This window comes from Sphaerodactylus townsendi, linkage group LG07 (genome assembly GCF_021028975.2).
Source record: "Sphaerodactylus townsendi isolate TG3544 linkage group LG07, MPM_Stown_v2.3, whole genome shotgun sequence".
Lineage (NCBI taxonomy): Eukaryota > Metazoa > Chordata > Lepidosauria > Squamata > Sphaerodactylidae > Sphaerodactylus > Sphaerodactylus townsendi.
Genome location: NC_059431.1, coordinates 53,830,871 through 53,852,904, shown reverse-complemented (window position 1 = coordinate 53,852,904; position 22,034 = coordinate 53,830,871). Strand labels below are relative to the sequence as shown.

The 22,034-nt window shown below is 42.3% G+C and overlaps 1 protein-coding gene across 1 annotated transcript in view; it reads right to left on the bottom strand.

Annotated features, from left to right (window-relative positions):
• MAN2A1 (mannosidase alpha class 2A member 1) overlaps positions 1–22,034 on the bottom strand; it is a 90,752-nt gene that overhangs the window by 29,992 nt on the left and 38,726 nt on the right. Inside the window, exons 9-12 of the mRNA XM_048503361.1 lie at positions 18,627–18,829; positions 15,580–15,765; positions 13,978–14,092; positions 13,131–13,198 (exon numbers count right to left, since the gene is read on the bottom strand). Coding sequence (XP_048359318.1) covers positions 13,131–13,198; positions 13,978–14,092; positions 15,580–15,765; positions 18,627–18,829 — 572 coding nt within the window. The remainder of the gene's footprint in view (positions 1–13,130; positions 13,199–13,977; positions 14,093–15,579; positions 15,766–18,626; positions 18,830–22,034) is intronic.

Sequence of the window (22,034 nt, the reverse complement as noted above, 5' to 3'; positions counted from 1 at the left end):
AGAGATGTTGCCTGTTTTGAGGCACAGGGTGGGCGGTAAGGCACGAAAGTGAGGCATGCCCTAAAAAAGTTTAAATAAAAAGCGAGATTGTACCAGCTCAGCTGTGTTAGACCAGGAGCCTATCCAAAGTGGGACTCCATATAATAATTGCTGGGCCACCTTGGTGTTAAAGACTTTTAATGCTGCAGGCACAAATTGATGGCCCTTGTTATAGCATTAAGATTGCTGATACACTGACCATGGAGTTTGTAACAGCATGGTCTCTGTGGCTGGCCTAACCCCCTCTATAATGGAGGTGCACTCCTAAATATTTAAAGCATTTGACCTGTTCCACTGCCTTCTAGCATCCAACGGGATGGCTTCCAAGATTTTGCAAACACTACAACCTTCGATTTTTTGGAGAGTTGGTGTCAAGCCATTGATTGTACAGTATCCGTTGCAAGTTGCTAGGAGTCGCCTTCATGCCGATTTTGGTATACGACAGCAAAACTAGCGCCGTCGGCATATAGCAATAGGGGATTGGATGTCCATCTAGGTTTGGGCAGTGTGAATTTACAGATTTAAGTTTACTTTGCTAGGTCATTTAAATAAAGATTGAAGAACTGGTGCAAGGACACAGCCTTGTTTTACTCCCTTGGAGATAGATATTTTGGGTGTAAGTGATCCCTCCTGATTGCATTTAACTTGACAGACTGTGTTCTGATGTAACACCTTGATTAGGGAGATCAATCTATTCTCTACACCCATTTTTTCCAAGTTTAGCCCATAGCTTATCTCTTGGGACAGAATCAAAGGCCCCCTTCCGATGTCCAGGAATGCATACAATGGCCTTTTGATTTTGTTACAGGTTTTAGTTATTAGTTGGTTAATGACCATTATGTATCAAGGGGGGATTTACCTTTGCAGAACCCTATCTGCTCGGGTCCTAGAACTCCATTTGAGACGACCCAATTGTTCAATCTGGTTAGTAAGAATTTAGCATAAATTTTTCCCGGTATTGATAATAGACTAATTGGCCTGTAGTTTTCTGGAGCAAGATGGTCACCTTTTTTGAAAATTGGGACTATTATAGCCTTTGTCCAGGCCTCTGGGATTAAGCCAGTTTTATTGATTGTTGTAAAAAGGGAGGCCAAGAGTGGGGCCCACCAATCCACGTGCTTTTTAAATATCTCAGGTGGTAATGCATCGGGGCCTGGCGCCTTACCTGGCTTAAGTTGTTTAATCATAGACTCTACTTCTGTTGGGGTGACTGTAGGCCAGTCCATGGGAATATCAGGAGATGGCAGGACTTGAGTTGTGAGGCCATACTCTTCAGCACTAAAAGTGTTCTTGTGATGCTGGTACCAGGCCTCGACAGAGTTGGTTCACAAACAAGCCAACAGCAGGAGGTCAGAGTGCTTGCAAAACCACTTCCACTGAGGTCAGAACTAACAGTCCACCCAGCTCACCTGAGTCAGTGAGGGATTTTAGAATCTGTGGCTAGCAGGAACTGCCCTCTAAAAGATGCAGTGTGCGCTTGGAGGCCCAGAGGCATTGTAGACAATGCTGTAATTCCGCCCAGGATCAAGACTGAACCACAGAGATGGCTCTGGGAAGTGGAAGTTGTGGAAGCAACGTTGCTGAAAGCAAGACAGCTTTTTGTTTTACCGGCTCACAGACAGATCACGTGGAACTCAGACCAGATTGCCTGGCCTAACCTACCTTCGACCTTTGACTGCCTCTTCTCAGACCTGCTTGGAACTTGTTCCACTGGACTCAGAGTAAGACTGCTCTTACTCTCTCTCCTGCCTGTGTCTGTGCCTGCTAGCAGATGTAATTTGACCCCCTATGAGCTTGGAAGGCAAGAAGGCTTTTTTTGTTTGTTTTCAATATTTGTAAAAAAAAATAATATATTTATTTAGTATATTATTATTTATAATATTTAATATATTAAATAAATGAAAAAAGTTTAAGTCCAGTGGTACCTTTTAGACCAACAAAGTTTTATTCTTGGTAAAAGCTTTTGTGTATATGGACACTTCTTCAGACTACCCACCTGAATCAATATTAAATAAATATACTCTGCTGAAACTAATTGTGGGAGACCTCGACCACGCATCATTGCTGTGGCAATTGTTAAGCTTCATCATACAGTCCACAACCCACACACAGATGTCCATGCAGGGTCCAATGATCCCCAGCATAGCCTTTTGGAAGCAGCAGTGGTGTAGTGGCTAAGAGCAGGTGCACTCTGATCTGGAGGAACCGGGTTTGATTCCCAGCTCTGCAGCTTGAGTTGTGGAGGCTTATCTGGGGAATTCAGATTAGCCTGTACACTCCCACACACACCAGCTGGGTGACCTTGGGCTAGTCACAGCTTCTCGGAGCTCTCTCAGCCCCACCCACCTCACAGAGTGTTTGTTGTGAGCGGTGAAGAGCAAGGAGGTTGTAAGCCCCTTCGAGTCTCCAGCAGGAGAGAAAGAGGGGATATCAATCCAAACTACTACTACTACTACTACTACTACTACTACTACTTCTTCTTCTACTACTTCTTCTTCTTCTGGGGTGGTCAAATGGAATCCCTCTTTCCCTTTTCAATTCACATTATCATATGGTGCTGTCTTGGTTTTTAGTATAAGGTAACCCTTTCCATTCTTCAGTGGAACTGTCCAGAGTGCGAATCCCACTGTCCATGAGGCTGGTTGACACGCACAGTCCTGGCTTGGGTAAGGCAGAAATGGGGAAAGGAGGCTATCCCAGTCAGGCAGCAGAGGCAGGGTGGTGAGGCGCTCAGATCGAGGCCAGCTTCCTGGGTTTTTAAAGGGCCACGTGCAAAAGAAGCAGAGCCAGTAGTGTTGGTTTACCCCCACACTGTAGGTTTTCTTAGCAGAAAAAGGCAAACTCCAGCTTGCTTTTAGTAAAAGAGAGCTGTGGTGAATATGGGTGAGGAAGTGGGTAAGTGGTGGTTGGATTATGAGGGCAGAGTGAGGTGAGTGAGGATGAAGTGGATGTGTATGAGAGTATTTGTGTTGTGTGGTAGTATTGGGTGAGGCACAGAGAGTGAAAGTTACCTGCATGTGTGTGTAGGGGGGAACCCCACCTGACGTCTCACACGGCAAAGTGTGTATGTGTTTCACTTCCACTCGTATTACCTACCAGTATTACCTGTTTACTGTTTTCACTGCTCATCTCTTCCCATCTGCACGAACATTCTAAGCCCTCATACCAAGCCCTCATGCCACAGACAGACAGGCTGCATGAACATTCTAAGGGTGACAGTTGAACACAGCCAGCTTCATGGCCTGGTGCGCCAGGAAAAAGATGTTTTACCTGGCTCAGGTATGGACTTTTGGCAATTTGAAGGTCAGATTACCTGGCCGCAACAGGGAGGGACGTCATGTGAAAATCTGGGGGCGATCCGTCCAGCTGTTTCGGCGTTAGGGCAAGACCAACAAACGAATGGTTAGCTTTTTATATATATAGAAATATTAAATAAATATACTAAATACATTGTGTTTTATATATTAAATCTTTACTAAATATGTTATAAAATTATTTTGTTAATTTTATATTTTTATTTTATTATAGAGGATATCACAATGGACCCTTTATGCTAGTACCCAATGTGGGAATCCTGATGAAGAATGGAACAAGGTCCTTTTCCCAGTTCTACAGAACTGCAAAACTATGACACAATATCCCATAAATGCACATGCAAAAGCAAAATCCTCTGTGATCACAGAGAAATTCCACTCGACAGTTCTAGACCATCAAGCATTTCAAGTGGGCAAGCACACAGGGGGGGAAACTGAAGCAGAATTATATGAGCCCTCATAATACAAATATTTTAATTTATATTTAAACAGGAACAATGATACGAATATCCTGGAAAAATAGGTTGATAAGTCAAAGATAGGGTACAGGAGATAAGAAAATATATTCCATGAAACTTGTCAAATAAATATGTAAATACAAGTCTCTCCCTAAAAGGGATAAAATTCAAAGATCACATGTCTGTGTTGGACAGGAGGCTGTCCTGCCCATGAAGGGATAAACAGCCACTCAGCTGAGCCTATGAGAGTACTGTCCAGCATCCAATCATCTTTCAGAAGAGAAATGGAATGTTGGAGGGAAGCACAGTGATGTCCATATTCTACTTGCACAGCAAAAGATTTATCTCACAGCAGCGAACCCATTCCCATATACTTGCTACTTTAAGAAACCGGGTAATTGAGGGGGAGGTCTATAGTTTAAAATAAACCTGGTTCCTCAAAATAATAGGAGGTTGTGTGAGGGTTCTCTGTTGGTATAAAAGGCCTGTCACATGTTCAATTTCAGAATAGTTATTTGTATTGTTTCTTCAAAACATATGCCATTAGTCAAAAGCTATAATTATTTTTGTGTTTGTTTACATCTACTTCTCTCTAAAAAGTTATAAACAGAATTGGTTATTCCACAGGGGCATTACACTCAATATTGTCTCTTAGCTATCAACTGTATCTCTTAAATGCTTCTCAACAGGGGGCAGAGCAAGTTTGGGCTCCCAGAACCAATTATTGGAACCCAAATCCTCTAAATCCGTGATGGCGAACCTATAGCACGCGTGCCACAGGTGGCACGCGGAGGCCTCTCGCCGGGCACGCAAGTGCCCGACTCTCCCCCTCCCTCTTCCCCCCTCACGCTGGCACGGGTCTCTCAGAGGCGCCAGAAAGGGCCTCTGAGAAAGGTTGCTCCCCTCCCGCGTGGTGCCTTATGGGGCGCTCTCCCAGGCGGCTTGCCTCAGGAACGCCTCCCTCTTCTGCAGCTGCTGTTTCCGGGCGGCTGTTTCAAACAGGTGCGGAGGCTCAAATCGCGGTTGGCTTCTCTCTGGAGGGAAGTTGCCCGTTTGAGTGGCCTGAGGGGGGGGGGGGCTACATGCGTTTAACCGCGCTGCATCCGGAGCTCTCCCCTTCCATGCACTGTGCTGATCCCGCCCAGAGGCTGCTGCGCATCTCCATTCTTGCGCCGGGTGAGCCGGGCTTTCTGGGGCCGCCCGGTGGGCTCTGCTCCTGGCGCTTGAGTGTTCCCATGCAGGGGGGGTCAGCGGCGCGCTTTGTTCCGCTTTCCAGGCATGCCCTTGCTGGAGCCTACCAGTGCCATCCGGCTCCTTTCTTCCGGCTGCAGCGGCTTTTTTGCGCGCGGCTCTGTCCTCAATGCCTGGGCTTCTGCTCTCTTCCACCTGGGCGCCTCTTGGAGGGCTTTGCCTTCGTCTTCTCCCCTTTGCAGAAGCCCCCTGGTGCATTCCCCGTGCAAAAGCGGCGGGATAAAGATCTGCCGCTCCGGGGAGAAGGAGGGAGCCATGGGGGGCAGGGAGGAAAGCCTCACATGGCGGGAAGAAGCTAAGAAACGCTTTTCAGTGAGGGAATTGTTACGAGAAGGCAGAAGTCAAATGTATGCTGGTACTTGGGTTGCCATTGTAAAAGAATTGCTTTGAGGCTGAATTCCTACCTGCAGTCTTAGGGGCAGTATTGTGTGCATTTCTGTAAGTGTACAGAGTTTCTAATTGTAATTGTGTTATACACCCAGTGATGCTTATGTGTAGCTTGATTTTTTTTTTTAAAGGGATGTTTTAATACATTTTTAACTATGTAATCTTCAATTGCTGATCCTGTGTCCAGGCTGGTCATTTAAGTACAGCATATTCTTTCTGCAGGATTATTGCTAATTATCTTGAGTCCCTCGAAAGTATGGCTACATTAAAAGGAATTGAATTTAGTAGATATAGAAAATAATTTGGCCACTCAGTAAGAGTGTAGAAAAACAAAGTCTTTTGAAAACTGACTTTTCTTTGAGATTTTAATCCTTATGTGTGTTAATTGGACAACTAGCCCCAGCCCCTTTGCTTTCTGTTGAAAATAGTAGGAAGTTCACAAGTACTACTTGCTGCATGCGTTGTTCTCTTCTCTCTCCCTGCCCTTTTACAAAACTGTTCAGTCTTTGAAAAAGCATTTTTGTAAAGATAAGTATGTACATTTGGGTATCTTAAGCAGCAGTGTGGGAGGAGACTGATCAGTGTGTTTGTCTGCTCTTCCAATGTCTTCTGTGTATACACTGATCTGTTGAGTACAACTTTGCACAAGTAACCCATGTAAGAAACTTATCCCTGGATGTTTCCACAAAGTTAGCCAGTTTGCAGCAGTTAAAAGTGCGTAATATAGGTATTTGTTGAAGCACTCATGGGCAGAAAAAGCTGGGCTCATTACAAATGCTTTGTGTGCTTGCTAGACAAAACCAGCTTTATTGTAAGTAGAAGGTACAAGTGAGAGAAAATAAGACAACAGGAAATAGGCTTTGTAGAGAGAGTACTTTTGAAAGTTTCTGCTAGATAGCAGTTGTTGGGGTTTAATTAAGGCTCATTCCGCACATGCAGAATAATGCACTTACAAACTGCTTTCAGTGCTCTTTGAAGCTGTGCAGAATGGCAAAATCCACTTGCAAACAGTTGTGAAAGTGGTTTGAAAACGCATTATTTTGCGTTTGCGGAAGGGGCCTAAGATTGCTGGAGGTGGGTGGTTTTCCAAGGTCTGCAGTGGAAACTGCAAGTCTAGTTCATATCTACCTTGTTGAGCAAGAAAGTGCCCTCAACTCCACTTGAGACAAACAGACTTCCACACCTGTTGGTTTGGCTTTTCCAAAACATAAAACACCACAAATAAAGCATGTGTGTGAGAAAGGAACCAGTTTAGTGTTGCATTTGCCCTGTGTTTATGGTTGCCAGCCCCAGGTTGGAAAATACCTGGAGATTTGGAGAATGGAGCTGCAGGGGCAGGGTTTGGAGCAGGTGGGGACTTAAGTGGAGTATGCTGGCAAAGAGGCCACTTTCCAAAGAAGCCATTTTCTCCAAGTGAACTGATCTCTGTCACCTGGAGATCAGTTGTAATCCCAGGAGATCTCTAGCCACTACCTGGAGGTTGGTAACTGCACATATTGTGCAACAGTAGCTGTTCTTAATTGCATCCCTTCCCCTGGAAAAATGTAGGGAGACTTTTCTTTGGCTAGATTGCCCTTTGCAGAAATTCCCTTACTCTGCTGTGATGGCAAAGGGGATTTGGTCATCTTTCAGAGGGGCCACAAAATCACTAGAGCAGGACACATGTGCATAATTATTTCCATTCCCCACGTCTGCAATTTGATAATAACATCTGCATTTATATGCAACAATTAGCTGTCTGGGCATTGACAACATTCACAAACATGCCTGGAACCTGTTCAGAATGGCGGGGCTGATTTCTGAAAAATTTCCTTGAAGTTTCCATAAAGGTAGAAATTAGGGAGCGGATCATAAAAGTTGTTGATATAAAGTTGTTTATATCATTGAAAGCTCTGTCATTGTGTTTATCTTTTAAGACAAAAAATGGTAATGTATGAGTTGTTTTTTCTAAACAAAAACTTTAGTATTCAGGTTAAATTGCCGTATTGGCACTTTACGATACATAAATGGGTTTTGAGTTGCAGTTTGGGCACTCGGTCTCAAAAAGGTTCGCCATCACTGCTCTAAATCCTCTCATTTACACTGTACATATCTTTTTCATATATACCACCCCCCAAGCTTACAGCAGTTTAGTCACACTTTCTCTAATCAAAGGCTCTAGCATGAGCTCCAATTGCATTATGGAAGCTTACAAAGTTAGGAGGAAAACACAGAAGATTGGAGAAAAACACTAAAAGAGCTAGACTGTAATGCAACATCTGTGAGCATCTGCTAACTGATATAGAAACCCACTGCCACTTTTTAAATGAACAGTGAAAAACTCCAGTTATACTATGAACAAATCAAGAAAAACTTAACCATCAGCAACTCCAAACTCCTATTCATACCAGCTGAACAGGAAGACAATGAACAGAACATTAATTCCAAGTGTGAACAGAGAGGTTAATCTTTTTGCACCAACTATTGCTCTTAAAACAATAACTTTTTATAAACTGGGCCAGATAAGACATGTCCATATACTATATCTATATAAACTGCACTTACAAGAATTATGCAGCAGAACTGAAAATGTACAAAGAGCAGTAACACCTATGAAGAAAAAGTTGCAAATTGATGTAGAAATAGAAAAATATATTGCCGAGGATATGCACAATTTGAATGATATGCGAACTTGTTCTGTGTCTTCCTCTGTTAATAAATGCAATAATCAAAGAAGGTCTCAGCAAACCCATGTATGATAGCATGTGAACAGCTAGTAATGAAAGGGATTCAGATGACAATACTGGAAACTGCTTCAGGCACCCTAAACGCTGAAAATATCAGAAGAAAGAATTACACAGCACGAAAAAGATTATCAAAAGCAGTCTGTTCTACTAAAATGAAGCATTATGGTCTGGCCACTATGAGAGGCAGAATACTAAACTAGATGTGATTTAGGCTTATCATCTAGCGAAATCACCAAGTAAAATAATTTTCATCTCTTAAGTTTCTGGTTCTAGAAAACTTGTTCTACATTTTAATAAGGCCTGATGCTTGACAATAAGTAACTGTTTGTCTTTAATATCAGAGATCAGACTTCTGAGAAAGTGACTATAATGAAAAATGAAAATATATTAAAAGTTTGGTTATGTTTCCACTTATACCTGTGGGTATAAGATGCTTTCTTGGGAAAAGCTGTAACAGAAAGCCTAAAAAGAGGTATTAGCACAAGGGACACAAAATGTTTGAAGCCACCTAATTACTGAACAGCCATTCAACCAACAGCCATTGGTTGAAATAATCCTGGCCCCAAATATAGCCATCAATGTGCTCAAAGGATCCTTTAGTCAGAAAGATCCCATTTGACCCTGCTGAGCATCCTCAGAGGATTGTGAGTGTTGCTGCCCCAAGGATCTAGGCTGTGCCTCAATTATGATGGAGATGACAAAGCCCTCTGCTGGGATACTGTTGAGGTAGATGCTGTTGCTGCTGAAAATGCTAATACTGTGCAAAAGGCTAATGCTGATAAGTGTGAGTAGTGGCAGTTATGATTGCAAATGATAGGACAGTCTTTACCAACAAATCTCCAGGGGTCCCAAGCCTCTGCCCTAAACCAAGGTTCACAAAAGACAAAAGCTACATTCAAAAATCACAACAATAGGCTTATCCATGATAGTTGGCTGCAATGGCTGGGCACTCCCAATGCTCCTCCCTCTTCCTTCCACATGTGAAATGTGATCAAAGACTTCCAGATTTGTAAATGCTTGAACTAAGGTATAGTTTGACATGACACCTATCAAGTGAAGGGGTCTGTGTGAACTGGAATCTATTTCTCTTCCATAAACTATGATTCTAAACCCATCTTAGTTTATAATCTGAAATTTCTGTCATGTTAAAACCAGGGGGCAGGGGAGAAGCAGAGGAAAATTCTAGTTAGCTCTGATGCCTGTATTTGCACATCCTAACAAACTGGAACTTCACTCAAGGCTTTCTAAACCTAGACCAACTATTTTATTTATTTATTTATTGTTTCGGCTTTTATACCGCCCCATCCCCAAGGGGCTCTGGGCGGTGTACAACAAAGCGTAGATAAAATGAATTACTAAATCTTTAAAACAGCGATACAAACAATAATGATAGCAATAATAGAGGCGTCCGACCAACCCCACTTTAAAAATTCTCCCCAGGAAAAGGGAGGGGGGGAGGAGAGCGGCGAGTCATTTTAGATGGTGGCCTAGGTGGAAAGGCCAACTGGGGGGCACCATTTCAGCGGCTGGTCCCTCCAAAGGCTCGGGCGGAAAAAACTCCGTTTTACAGGCCCTGCGGAACTCGCCAAGGTCCCGCAGGGCCCGAACAGCCGGAGTGAAGGGTGTTCCACCAGGCTGGGGCCAGAGCCGTAAAGGCCCTGGCCCGCGTGGAGGCCAGCCGCAGGGACCACTAATAAATTGGCCTCCACCGAGCGGAGAGGCCGTGCAGGGACATGTGGGGTGATGCGGTCTTGAAGATACGAGGGTCCCAGGCCACGTAAGGCCTTGAAGGTCAACACCAACTATGCATGCAGTGACAAAAGGGAAGGGAAAGGCAAAGTGAAAACAAGCCATGTTTGTGCTTGTCAGAGTTGTGACATCGGAATTCAGCTAGAGACAGCACAGGTGGTATATTTCTAGAACTAATCTGCTTTTCTGTAACACCTAGATCTCTCTGCAGAAGTGTACTAGGGGTAAATGGTGCCCGGAGACAAATTGTCTCCAGGACGCTCCCCAGGCTCTGCCCCCCCACCACCCCAGTTCCACCCCCTGTTGCCCCCAGGCTCCACCCCCCACTGCCCTCAACACTGAGGCTGGAGCTTGGGGAGCAGGAAGGGGTAGGACTTCCTGCTCCCCAAGCCCCACCCCTGGCCTCAGTGCTTATAAAAGCAGGTCTCCGAGGCTGGGACTGCAGTCTCTTCTGGCTTGCCCAGAGGGGAGGTCAGAAGAGACTGCAGGCTGCCAGCTGGGAGCCCAGCTGGTGGGGGGAAGGAAGGGGGGAAGGAAGGGGGGAAGGAAGGGGGGAGTTGAGGGCGCTTGGACGCAGCAGGAAATCCTCCTGCCTTGTCGTTTTTGCATGCTTCGACTGACATGGACGGGGTTGAAGCACACGAAAACAATGAATAAGCAGGATTTCCTGGTCACATGGGGGGCTGATTTTGTGCCCTCCACGTGACCAGAAGAGTGGCACCCAGGGACAAGGGGTGCCCCTTGTCCCTAGGTAGATACGTCACTGTCTCCCTGACAATCACTGTCTAACACTTTCATTGGCTTGATGTATTTATTCTTACAATTTGCTAAGGTAGGACACTCTTAAGAGTTTATCTTTGAGGCCTATCTTTTCAGTTATTGTGGCCAGTAAATTGCTTGCATTTTTCAGATTATGCAATCTTTCCAAAATTGGTAGAGAAATTTGATATAATCTTAGTCCAGAATGGATAAGGTAGAAATATGCAGAATTCACACAGAGCTTCCCTACAGGAATAACAGTTCTGGTTGGCTTTTATTGTTAATGTCAATAGACTGAGTTACAGAAGTGGTAGTTCATACTCTTTCCAAAGTTCTTGTATTTTGAGAAATATTTACTCATTCATTTACACCCCATCTTTGTCCCCAATGGGGGCCCAAAGTGGCTTACCATATATACTCGTGTATAAGCCGAGTTTTTCAGCCCTGTTTTAAGGCTGAAAAATGCCCCCTTGGCTTATACACGAGTTACTGCTTACCAGCCGGCTCTTCAGGCCTCTGCCGAGGCTGGGGGTGTGGCAGGGATGACCTTCCTGCAGCTGCACAAGCCGCTTATTGCTGCCCTCCTGGGAGGGTGAAGGGGAACCCTGGCTGGCTGGGCTTCCTCAAACCCCAGGAGGCAGAGGGAGTTCCTTATTTGGGCAGTGACTCCTCCTGATGTCATTGCCCAAATAAGGAGCTCCCTCCACCTCCCGGCAGGCTGGGCTTCCTCAAACCCAGCCCAGAGTTGGAGGGAGCTCCTTATTTGGGCATCAGTGCTGGGGAATTTTGGGCCAATACAAACTATCAACCTAACCTACCTGATAGGGATGTGAAAATAAAATGGAGGATAATGCTATACCGTAAAAATTTGTGTATAAGCCGACTCGTGTATAAGCCGAGGCACCTAATTTTACTACCAGAACCTGGGAAAACATATTGACTAGGGTATAAGCCGAAGGTGGGAAGCCGAGGCAGAGGGAGCTCCTTATTTGGGCAGTGACTCCCCCTGATGTCATTGCCCAAATAAGGAGCTCCCTCCACCTCCCGGCAGGCTGGGCTTCCTCAAACCCAGCCGGAGTTGGAGGGAGCTCCTTATTTGGGCAATGCCATCAGGGGGAGTCACTGCCCAAATAAGGAGCTCCCTCCACCTCCCGGCTGGAGTTTGACTTAAGCAAGAGAACCAGAGGAGGAGCTCATATTTGACCCCAGGCAGTGACTACCCTGATGGCATTGCCCAGATAAGGAGCTCCCTCAACTCCGGCTGGGTTTGAGGAGCCCAGCCTACCGGAGAAGGTGGAGGGCTCCTTATTTGGCTGCACATGACGTCAGGGAAATCACTACCCAAATAGAATGCAACTTCCCACCTTGACGCCCAAACATACCTGATCCAATATGCTTCCCAGATTCTATTTCAATGGATGCCCTCATCTCGGCTCGCTCTGATAAACCTCAAATTTCTGATGCCTCATTATCCTCATTCACAGCTATCAGGCAGAACCATAGCCAATTAGATTGACTTCAGATATTAATAAAATTCTAACACCAATGCTTGCAACTTTTGCACCACAAGCCAATGAACAATTAATTCAGTTTCAGGCTAGTTAGAAAGTTGTTATCCTATAAAAAAAAGATCCAATTTATTTTAAATGCTATCAGGTAAAGAAAAATCTATATGTTGCTAATTTGACTTTTCTAGTATTTGTGGAAGTAAGTTACATGAACTTCAAACATAAACTTGAGACACAATTCATCTGAACCTAGACAATAAACCAACTTCAGAATCTTAGCTAATGATGATGCATGTATCATAAATTCAGCTAAAGATCCATGCAATATTATATTTGTGAGACACAAAACAACTACCATTTTAACAATAATTAACAATTTTACTCTGGTCTAATACTTAACATGTGTAATACTTAGCATGTAACAATAAAGACATTCCCTGTCATGGTCGTGTCCCTGCAGGTTTTCCTTATTTATTAAATCTGCTTATTACAGCTGCTTCTCAAACAGAACATAAATTTAAAATAAGCTGTGGGCTAATGTTTGCATAGGGTTATCTAAATATATTCACAAACATGAATGACAAGCGATTTTGGTAGTTTGCATTTAACAATTCCTACAGTAGAAAAAACTAGTATTTATGAAGTATTTAAAAGTGTTGTTTAAACAAAAGATTTTTCTACCATGCTAATTCTACATAACTGGCATTTAAGCCTTCCAACATCATCTCTGCATCCTAAAATTCCTGTACCATGAATTGCTGCATGTTATGTATGATCACATTTTAAAAGCTTGTAATCACTACTCAGGTTTTGTGATTCTGGCAAAGTACTTGATAACTGCCCCTTCATCCCTCAGTCAAAAATCAAAATCAAAGAATCAAGCATCAATTATTCAACATTTCTAGATAGTACCAAGCATTAATAAAATGAAATATTTACCTGGGCTGCATATTCAGTTCTATGACAGTCTTGTGTGGTAAGGAGTCTTGTGAAGACTGAACATCATCCTATAAATAGAAAACAGATTCAGTTTAATTGCACATGAAACTTAAACAAAGTGTAAGTTCGTTCACCAAAATGGATGCCCAGGACTGCAGCACCATGGACAGTAGAGCAATTCCAATGTACATCAGAACTCTTAAACTATGCATCTTATGCAAGATATAATCTTTGAACCCGTTCAACTGCATATAACAGTGGCATTGAAATCAATAACCAATTAAATCATGATTTACTGGTTTTAGCATTGTGTGGTTTAAAATGAATTGCAATAATGCACCTTCTACAAAGGCAATTAAGGTATTAAGTAACATCTATTATGCCTTTTTAAAAACACAGCTAACTTTGGTCAACACAATTAATCTTGTGTTAAACAAACTAATAAGCTGATCAACCCAAACTGCTATGTGTTTGCTGACATATCTCCTGCCCCTCCACCACAAAAAATTATACAATTAGCACAAATGAACGCATTAGGTCCTCTGGTGACATATCCATGTACATAATAGCTTACACTATCACCCATAAAGTATGGAATGAAAACTGTCCTGTCCAAGCATTTCATTGAAATCTCTACACTGAGCACAGAAAGTGACATTAAAAAAAATAATTCTGAGATCAGCAATTCAAAAACCTTACATTTCCCCTGAATCATACACCAAAACCGTCACATGGAATGTTCATACTGAAAACCTAACATGTAACAGCTGACTTTACAGACACAGGGGCCTCTGGAGTTCCTAAAAACTGTGTCACCATGATTTCAGTTTACTTCCTGAGAACTTACCATTGTAAAGAATGGAGTTGAGGGGTTGTAACTATACATATCTTGGTCCTTTAGAATAAGAATGTGAGCAGAATCAATGATGATTTTTTTCAAGTTCATTAATGAATGAAAAAGCCTGTAAATAAAAAATAGATGCTGCAATTTTGGGAAATTAAATTCAGGCACTTTTTATTTTAAGGATGAGGGAAAATAGCAATTTAGGTGGGAATTTAGCAGCTAACGGACAGAAAATACAAATCAAAACCTGAAAGTACTACATTCAAAACAGGCACCTACATAAGCAAGCTACACATGCAGGCAAAGCAATACTTATATTTCCAAATGTGCAACTTGGTCACTAAACATCTTTTAGATATATTTTTAAACTAGTATAAAAGACCAAGCCAATAAAACTCTGGCAAATATATATTTTATGTCTATCCAGAATTTCAGCTATATTCTCTTCATTTGGTAAGGATGGTAGAAATCTTTTCCGCACCTGTGGCATACTCTTGGAGGACTAGAGAAACATGTCTAGTCATCTCTGATTATCAGAAAAACAACCAGCATCTACTGTGGTCATAACAGCAGAAACAGGAAATTTCAGACATCAAAATATCCAGATATCAAACAGCAGCACTTTTTTTCTTGTATTGTCGAAGGCTTTCACGGCCGGAATCACTGGGGTGCTGTCTGGTTTCCAGGCTTTTCTTATGTGTTCTAGCAGCATTCTCCTGACATTTTCGCCTGCATCTGTGGCTGGCATCTTCAGAGATCCTCTGAAGATGCCAGCCACAACGATAAATGGAGAATCTTTCTTTAAACCATCCTCTGAATACCAGCCACAGATGCAGTGAAAGCGTCCAGGAGAATCCTGCTAGAACACGGCCATACAGCCTGGAAACCAGACAGCACCCCACTTTTTTTCTTGGTACAGCTATACCTTCACAAATTGTACCTATTGAAGTCTTGCCTTTGGATTATCACTAAACTACCTCTGCCAGAGACTTCTCTTCTTGCTCCTCCTCCTCTTTGGGGATGGGACATAACCAGGAAAGTAAGAACAAGATATACAAGCCAAAAGCACAGACTATATTTATATTTTTCTATAATATATTCTCACATACAAAAAACATTATCTAAAGAGTTTAATTTTTCACCTAGATCTCCATTGCCGTGAAGAAACCACAATGCTATTATCTACATAAAGGAGAAATGACTTTGTTCCTTCCCTGAGGCATAAATCTTGAGAATCCTTCTTTTTGCATTAATTTCCAAACAGACTTTTCTGAATGCAAGCTGACCACAAGTTCATCGATGGTATTTTTCCTCTCCCCTCATTTTACACTAGTTCTAATGGGGGGTGGGGGGTGGAAACTATTTTAAAAGAGGGTTTGCTCCAATGGACCATGAGGAATAGATTTTTTTTCCAATTCTCTCTTCCTGCTCAAGCCCTGGTATTTACCAAGGGTTGCTTCCTGTGGATTAAGGAGATCACTCTCTAGAGATTGTATGGAACAAACTGGATGCCTGAAGAGGAGCAGTCAATAATCACCATGGGAAGATGGTAATTTTGTTCCAACCCAATGTGTCTAGCTATTGGCCCAGCCACAAATACCTTACCTAGTTCCATAATCCACTACAACCCAGTCTTTAGAAGTTCCTGTAATAGCATCATGATGTTGAAAAAGACCAAGGTTTCTCCTAGCTTCTGTCAGTAATTTGTAGTGCTCCACTGAAGGAAATGCTTTCATTTTCTCATTTTTTTGGGACTGAGTCAAGGCAAAAGAGTAAAGAATTTCAGCAGCTCTGGAATAAAAAGAGATTTTTGTTACTAACAATATTTATATACCATCTCTCAGCAAAATGCTCCCAAAATAGTTCTTAAAATATTCTAACAAACCTTAACTTTGATGTTATTGCTACAGTTTTGTGTTCTGTCTCTTTTGATTCTTGTAGACCAGGGGTAGGGAACCTGCGGCTCTCCAGATGTTCAGGAACTACAATTCCCATCAGCCTCTGTCAGCATGGCCAATTGGCCATGCTGGTAGGGGCTGATGGGAATTGTAGTTCTTGAACATCTGGAGAGCCGCAGGTTCCCTACCCCTGTTGTAGACCTAGCACACAAGACGGTATTCATTGTGTGGTTCCTGGTTTTTAGAATTCTTGATAGAGATGATTGCCAGAAATTTATTTATTTATTACATTTCTAGACCACCCTCCCCCAGATGTTCATGGACTACAATTCCCATCAGCCCCTGCTGGAGTGCCACAGGTTGCAGACCCCTGCCCTAGGGGGTCAGGGTGGTGAACAACAGCAACAAAAACAGCTGAAAATCCCAACATACAACAACTAATTATCAATAATAGAACCAGGAACCATATAGCGTCAGATGGCGTTTCCCCTCCCACACTGGCACACAACTATGATGTGCAAAAATTTTCTTTTCAACCTTTTTGTCACAGACTCATAGAAGAAGCAGCATTCCTAAACATGAGGCACTGAACACTTGCCCCATAAAAACAGTTTCCAACATACCATTAGACATCAACGGTAGTCAAAAACAAGCCTACTTATATCCAAGGACTGAACAGTAGTGTGATGCTACTTCTAATGCCCTAATTGCATAAGATCCACGTAAATGTTGAAATTACAAAAACCAGACAAAGACTACATCTGCAAACTTCTAAAGAAAGCTGCATAGGTATACCAAGATACTTGGCAACCAGTTTTATATTTAGCATTATGACCAGCTAGGTTTCCCAAAGAAAATAAATATTCTCTCCAATATAATATTCATTCAGCTGCCATCTGCACCGTATTCTGTTTCCATGTTTTAATTCAAGAGCATTTGATGGGTTTTCAAGTGACAGAGTGGAAAAGTTCAAAACACTCACCAGCACTCTCACTGAACAGCTACTATCAACCCTATGCAAAGTCATTACATAACAAGTCCCGCTGAAGGAAGATTTAAACTGAATCCTCGTAATCATCAGGCTTATAAACATTTACCAGTCTTCCCCAGCAACAAGTTATAGTGCATAGTAACAAAATGTTCTACCCTGTATCTTTGTAGTGGCTCAAGACACACTGAGGGCAAACAGCAAGGGTTTTTGAATGCACGTTTTTTCCCTGCATGCTGAGTTGTAACTTCGCTTTTGTGTAAGCAGTCCTCTGGGCTCTTAAGTGTTACAGCATGGTGGGGAAAATACAAAAAAGGGGGGTGGCTCCAACAATTTTGGAGTAGAGCCCCACTTGTGGAATGGAACTTCCAGTCTCCGTTTGCCCAGCGTAGCACCCCGATGTGCTACCTTCTGAGTTCAGGGGACCAACAGGAATAGCACTTTGTGCTACATGAGAGATGTGCAGTGGGAACTGGACTGCAGGAGGAAGGAGTTTCTCACACTCATGGACTATACCATAGAATCCAACTCATTATCTGTCCTGCTTTTAGTTTCAAATAACCTTTTCACACCAGAGTACACCCTGTGCAGCCTGAACACCCACTAGTTCTACTCCAGTTAGCTGTTTGTACTGTTTGGATGGGTCTGAGGGAATCCAAGATTTGCTGGATCCTGCCACTACCTCTGTGCAACAACTCAGCTGTAGAGCAATAGAGACAATTGCACTGGTGCACACTACAGGGGTACGCTCAAAAAGGCTTTGGCCAAGGAATGCCAAGGTGATCCAATCAGAAACTCACCTTACATGCAATCATAGACTTAGAGTCGGAAAAGACCACAAGGGCCGTCAAGTCCAATTCAAAGGTGTCCAAGTGAGGCAAGTTTGCCTGGTCACTGGGTATGTCTCAATGTGAGCTGATTGTATAGTAGTTTGTGTGTGTGACTAAAGAACTGACTTTTAATACACATTACCTTAAATATTTTGCAGAAGGCTTATGCATAAGTCACACACCTTCCCTGAGTCCTTTTGAAGAGAACAGTGCACAACTCAGCTAATGCTAGGCAATACTATACTAAAAATAAACTAACCATGACTATGTGGAACAGCAGTAATTGACGAGAGACTCCCCTAGAAGACATCAGAGCTGATATCCACTACCCTACCTTTCATCTCTTGGGGTCTTGCTAGACCCACAGTAGAAGAGTAGCCTGGAGAACGTATCCCGGCTCCTTCATCCTGGGAGGCAGGAAGAATGGTCATGAGGTGTTCCAATCCAAGCAAGAGCAATTGTTTGATTCAATAGGCCAGAAGACAGAGCTATTAAAAAGGTAGTGCCAACTGTTTTTCTTTATGGCTTTAAAAAGTAGGTGTCAACATCCCTATACTGTTCTTTCTAGCAGATGAATATATATATGGTGGAAGGATGTGAGAGGAGAATATTGGTATGGAGGAGCTAGGTACAAAGCTGTGAAGGCTCACCTTAGTGATTTGTGAACTCAAAAAACAAACTAAATGTCATTTCAACCAAAACAACAACCAAATAAACAGCATATTATTAAAATACAGCATTCTATCTCCATCATCATGCTATGGGTCTAATTCATTATCTTCAGGTTATACTAAAATCTAAAATTTGCTTCTTTGATAAAGTTGCAGTCTGCTGCCAAATTCTATTGAAACAAACGTGACATTAATATTTCCAAGGTGTGGGTTATGTGGCTATATTGCAGTATCAGAGCATGATATTCAAGCTGACTTCACTTACCTTAAATATGACTCTAAAATCCTATCTAATCGTTTGTAGAAGGGTCGTGATGTGAAATATCCACTCCAGTAGTGGTGGTCTCTGTCTGCATATGTGAAGAAATCACCACTCAGAACAGGAAACACTAAATTACCTTTCTTTTCATTCAAACCACCAGCTTTGTGTAGTGCCTCAAAGTAATCTGACAGAGTCCCAAATTGAGCCTGAAGAAAACAAGTCCTAAATTATTTCAATTGCACACAATTGGAACATTTTTACCCTTAAAAGACAAATTTTAATTAGCAAAAGTTTATTGATTCCAATAAAGCTCTGGGATGGCCTACTCTATGTCCTTTCTCCTCTGCTCCATACTGACTTGACATTTCTTTCGTTCCCTTAGTTCTTTATTGCTTATTATCTCCTGACAAATTGTGGGCTAAGATCAAAATCAGAAATAAACTGGAAATCACAAATCTTTAGAATTTGGTAGCTGGCACATGCTATCTAAACAACCTATTTTGTTTCATACTGTGCTAGAACCTAAGCAGTCCATCATATCTGAAACAACTCATGTTTGAAATAACTCAACTCTAAGGCATAAACAGTACAGGACTTTTTCACTCATTCCATTCCTGAATTCATTTTATCTGTCATCTAAGAACAGACCCTAAGTGTATCAGCAAGGAAAGAGTGGATCTCATGTCCATGATTGGAGTGCAGGGCCGGAGCAAGGGGGAACTGTGCCCGGGGCATGCGTGCACCCTGCACCCCTGCCATGCCCCACACCGGCACATGCCTGGTGCACCCCACATTCACCCCCTTGGTGCTACGTGTCTGTTGGAGTGTGTCATGCCCCCAGATAAGCTATTGTTATTTTCCTTATTAAGTCTAAGTTTCCCTATAGCGAGCATGGGTTCAGTTCCTTGTACAGTGTTCTAAGGGAGGGAATTTTAGTCAGACCCTGTCCCTTTAAGAAATTTCCCTAGAGGTAGTCTTCCTTAATTACCCAGCAATCCCCCTGTATAGCTCAGTCAGTTTAAGGTGCCTAGGGAGTTGGAAGGCTGCAAAAATCTGTTACGTCTATGGTGCATAGACTAAAGTGTAGATAGTCTAGAGAACATACAGTTAAGGTGTCAACAGAAAATAGAATCCAGACAAAATACTGAAAGAACCAGGAGGAAGCAGGAGGAAGTGGACTTTCTTGCAAGGAGCCAAGAAAGAATAAAAGAAAGTACCTAATCTTAGTTAGACCCTGGGAGGAGTTAGGGTCTCATTTCTTCTAAGCAACTGTTACACCTTGTTTTGAACTGTTACACCTTGCTTATGTGTCTCCCACTCTGTTCCAGTCAAGAACAGGGAACCTTTAGATTGTTTGCCTGGGGAACAGAACAGAGTGGGACTCAATTATGCACACTTCAAAGAGTTTGGCCTGAGGGGAAGGAACATGGTCTACTGTGCCTTTTTCCCTTCAGGAATACTGTACATTGGGTTCAATGGCAGATGCTAGCTGAGCTGGAAATGACAAATAAGCCACAGAAGAACAGCTCTGGTTATATCGTAAGGAAATAACGAGGCAAAACAGTATACCGAGGAAGGGAGGTGGACTGACAGACCTGCCAACCTCTCTGTCCTACCTCTCCCTGCCTTGCAGATCTCTGCTTACACCTTATGTAGACAATTTGTCCTACGAGTTCAGAAAACACTTCATCAGCAAGCCTCTTTATATCACTGCGATATGAGTTTTCAAAGAAACAGGTTGGGATACAATTGCAAACTGAAGAAACAAATGCTCTGGAGAATGCTCTCAGAAATTCACCACAACATACAAAAGCTTTCATTCGGCTGACACCTATGGCTTCAGAACAAAACAAGACACAATGTTTTGTCTGTGCCCTTCAACAAATGGTCACTAGATACAATCTAGATGGCCCAGGGAGAGGTAGGAGCACTTTCCATTCTCATCAGAGCTCTTGAAAGTTTTGCACCATGGCCCTAACTGCACAGTGCCTTGTGGGACTGCTTAAATGCCATGATAAGCACAAGTTCTTCAAGTTGGATAAAGTAGCTAGCAAAAGTAACCACAAATGAAAACTAATCTCAGAATCTTGTGTTTACCTAGTTTAATTTCAGAGCAGCCACTCAAATTGCACTAGTCCATTGTTTACAAAATATTTCACATAACATAAGAGAAGACATAAACACAAAGGAAAATAAACCAGACATTTTGGAAAACAGCAAGTCTCAGCATGTAAAACACCGGCTAACTTTTACATGAACTGCAAAGTCATTCTAGGTTAAATAAATTCAATACGGAGAACTACTCTATTTCACAGATCCCTTCATTTTGTGAACTTTGCTTGGCAAACCTAGAGAAAATGGATAAATTTTAACTCTTCTTTAATGCTATTTCTTGCAAACCAGAATTCTCCTTCCCATTGGGAAACACAAATTTAAACAATTATGTATTTAAATTTAAAATCTTTATTTTCTCTAAATTTTCTATTATTTAATTTTGCAGATTTATAATCCCATCCCTCTTACTTTACAAAGCTTAGGGCTCCAAGAGTAGCTAGACATTTTACACTGGCCCAAGAGCCCCGTGGGCCAAGTGATTATAAGCAAGTCAGCCAAATAAATAAGTAAGTGAAAGTAAGTGAAATGGTAAGTAGAAATGTAAGTAATGGCAATGCGATGCGTGAAGTGCGTGAAATGAATGTAAGCGGCAAGTAAGTAATGTATTTCATTTTAGACTTACACTCTGCCCCAACCCTGGGTCCAATTATTATAAACAATAATTCAACAATGATAAATCATACCAAATCTTTAAAATAAAAGATAAAATATTCTGACTTCAAAATAAAACATCATTGGTAGGCACCAGTAATCTACATCCCAGACTGCTATCAAAACCAGATGGCCCTGTTGATAAGATGGAAAATTGGCCTCAGCCATGCACAATGTAATGCCTAGCAGAACAAATCTGTTTTACCAGAGTCTTGCCCACTAGAATCTAGGAAAAAAGGGAATCTCGCAGGAGACTTAGGATCTGTCATCTCAAGATTATAGCAGCACCATAGAAAGGGTCACTAATGAAAAAGCTCTTGCCCTCACAGGGGACAAGAGAGCAATTGGCTGGAAACCATTTGTAGGCCATGGAGAGAATAAATAAGCAATCCTGGGGAGATGAATAGGGAAAGGTAATCCTGAAGGTATGAAGGTCCCAAACTATTTAGGGCTTTAAAGATAAAAACCAGCACCTTGAACTTGACTAGGAAATAGGCAACCAGTAAACTGCTTGAATACAGGCTGAATATAAGATAACCATGATGTATTGGTCAACAGCCTATCTTGTATATTCTGTACAACTTGAAGTTTTCCCCAGCTTAATAAACGCCAAAATCTGAACATATTCATATCTTTACAGTCTGT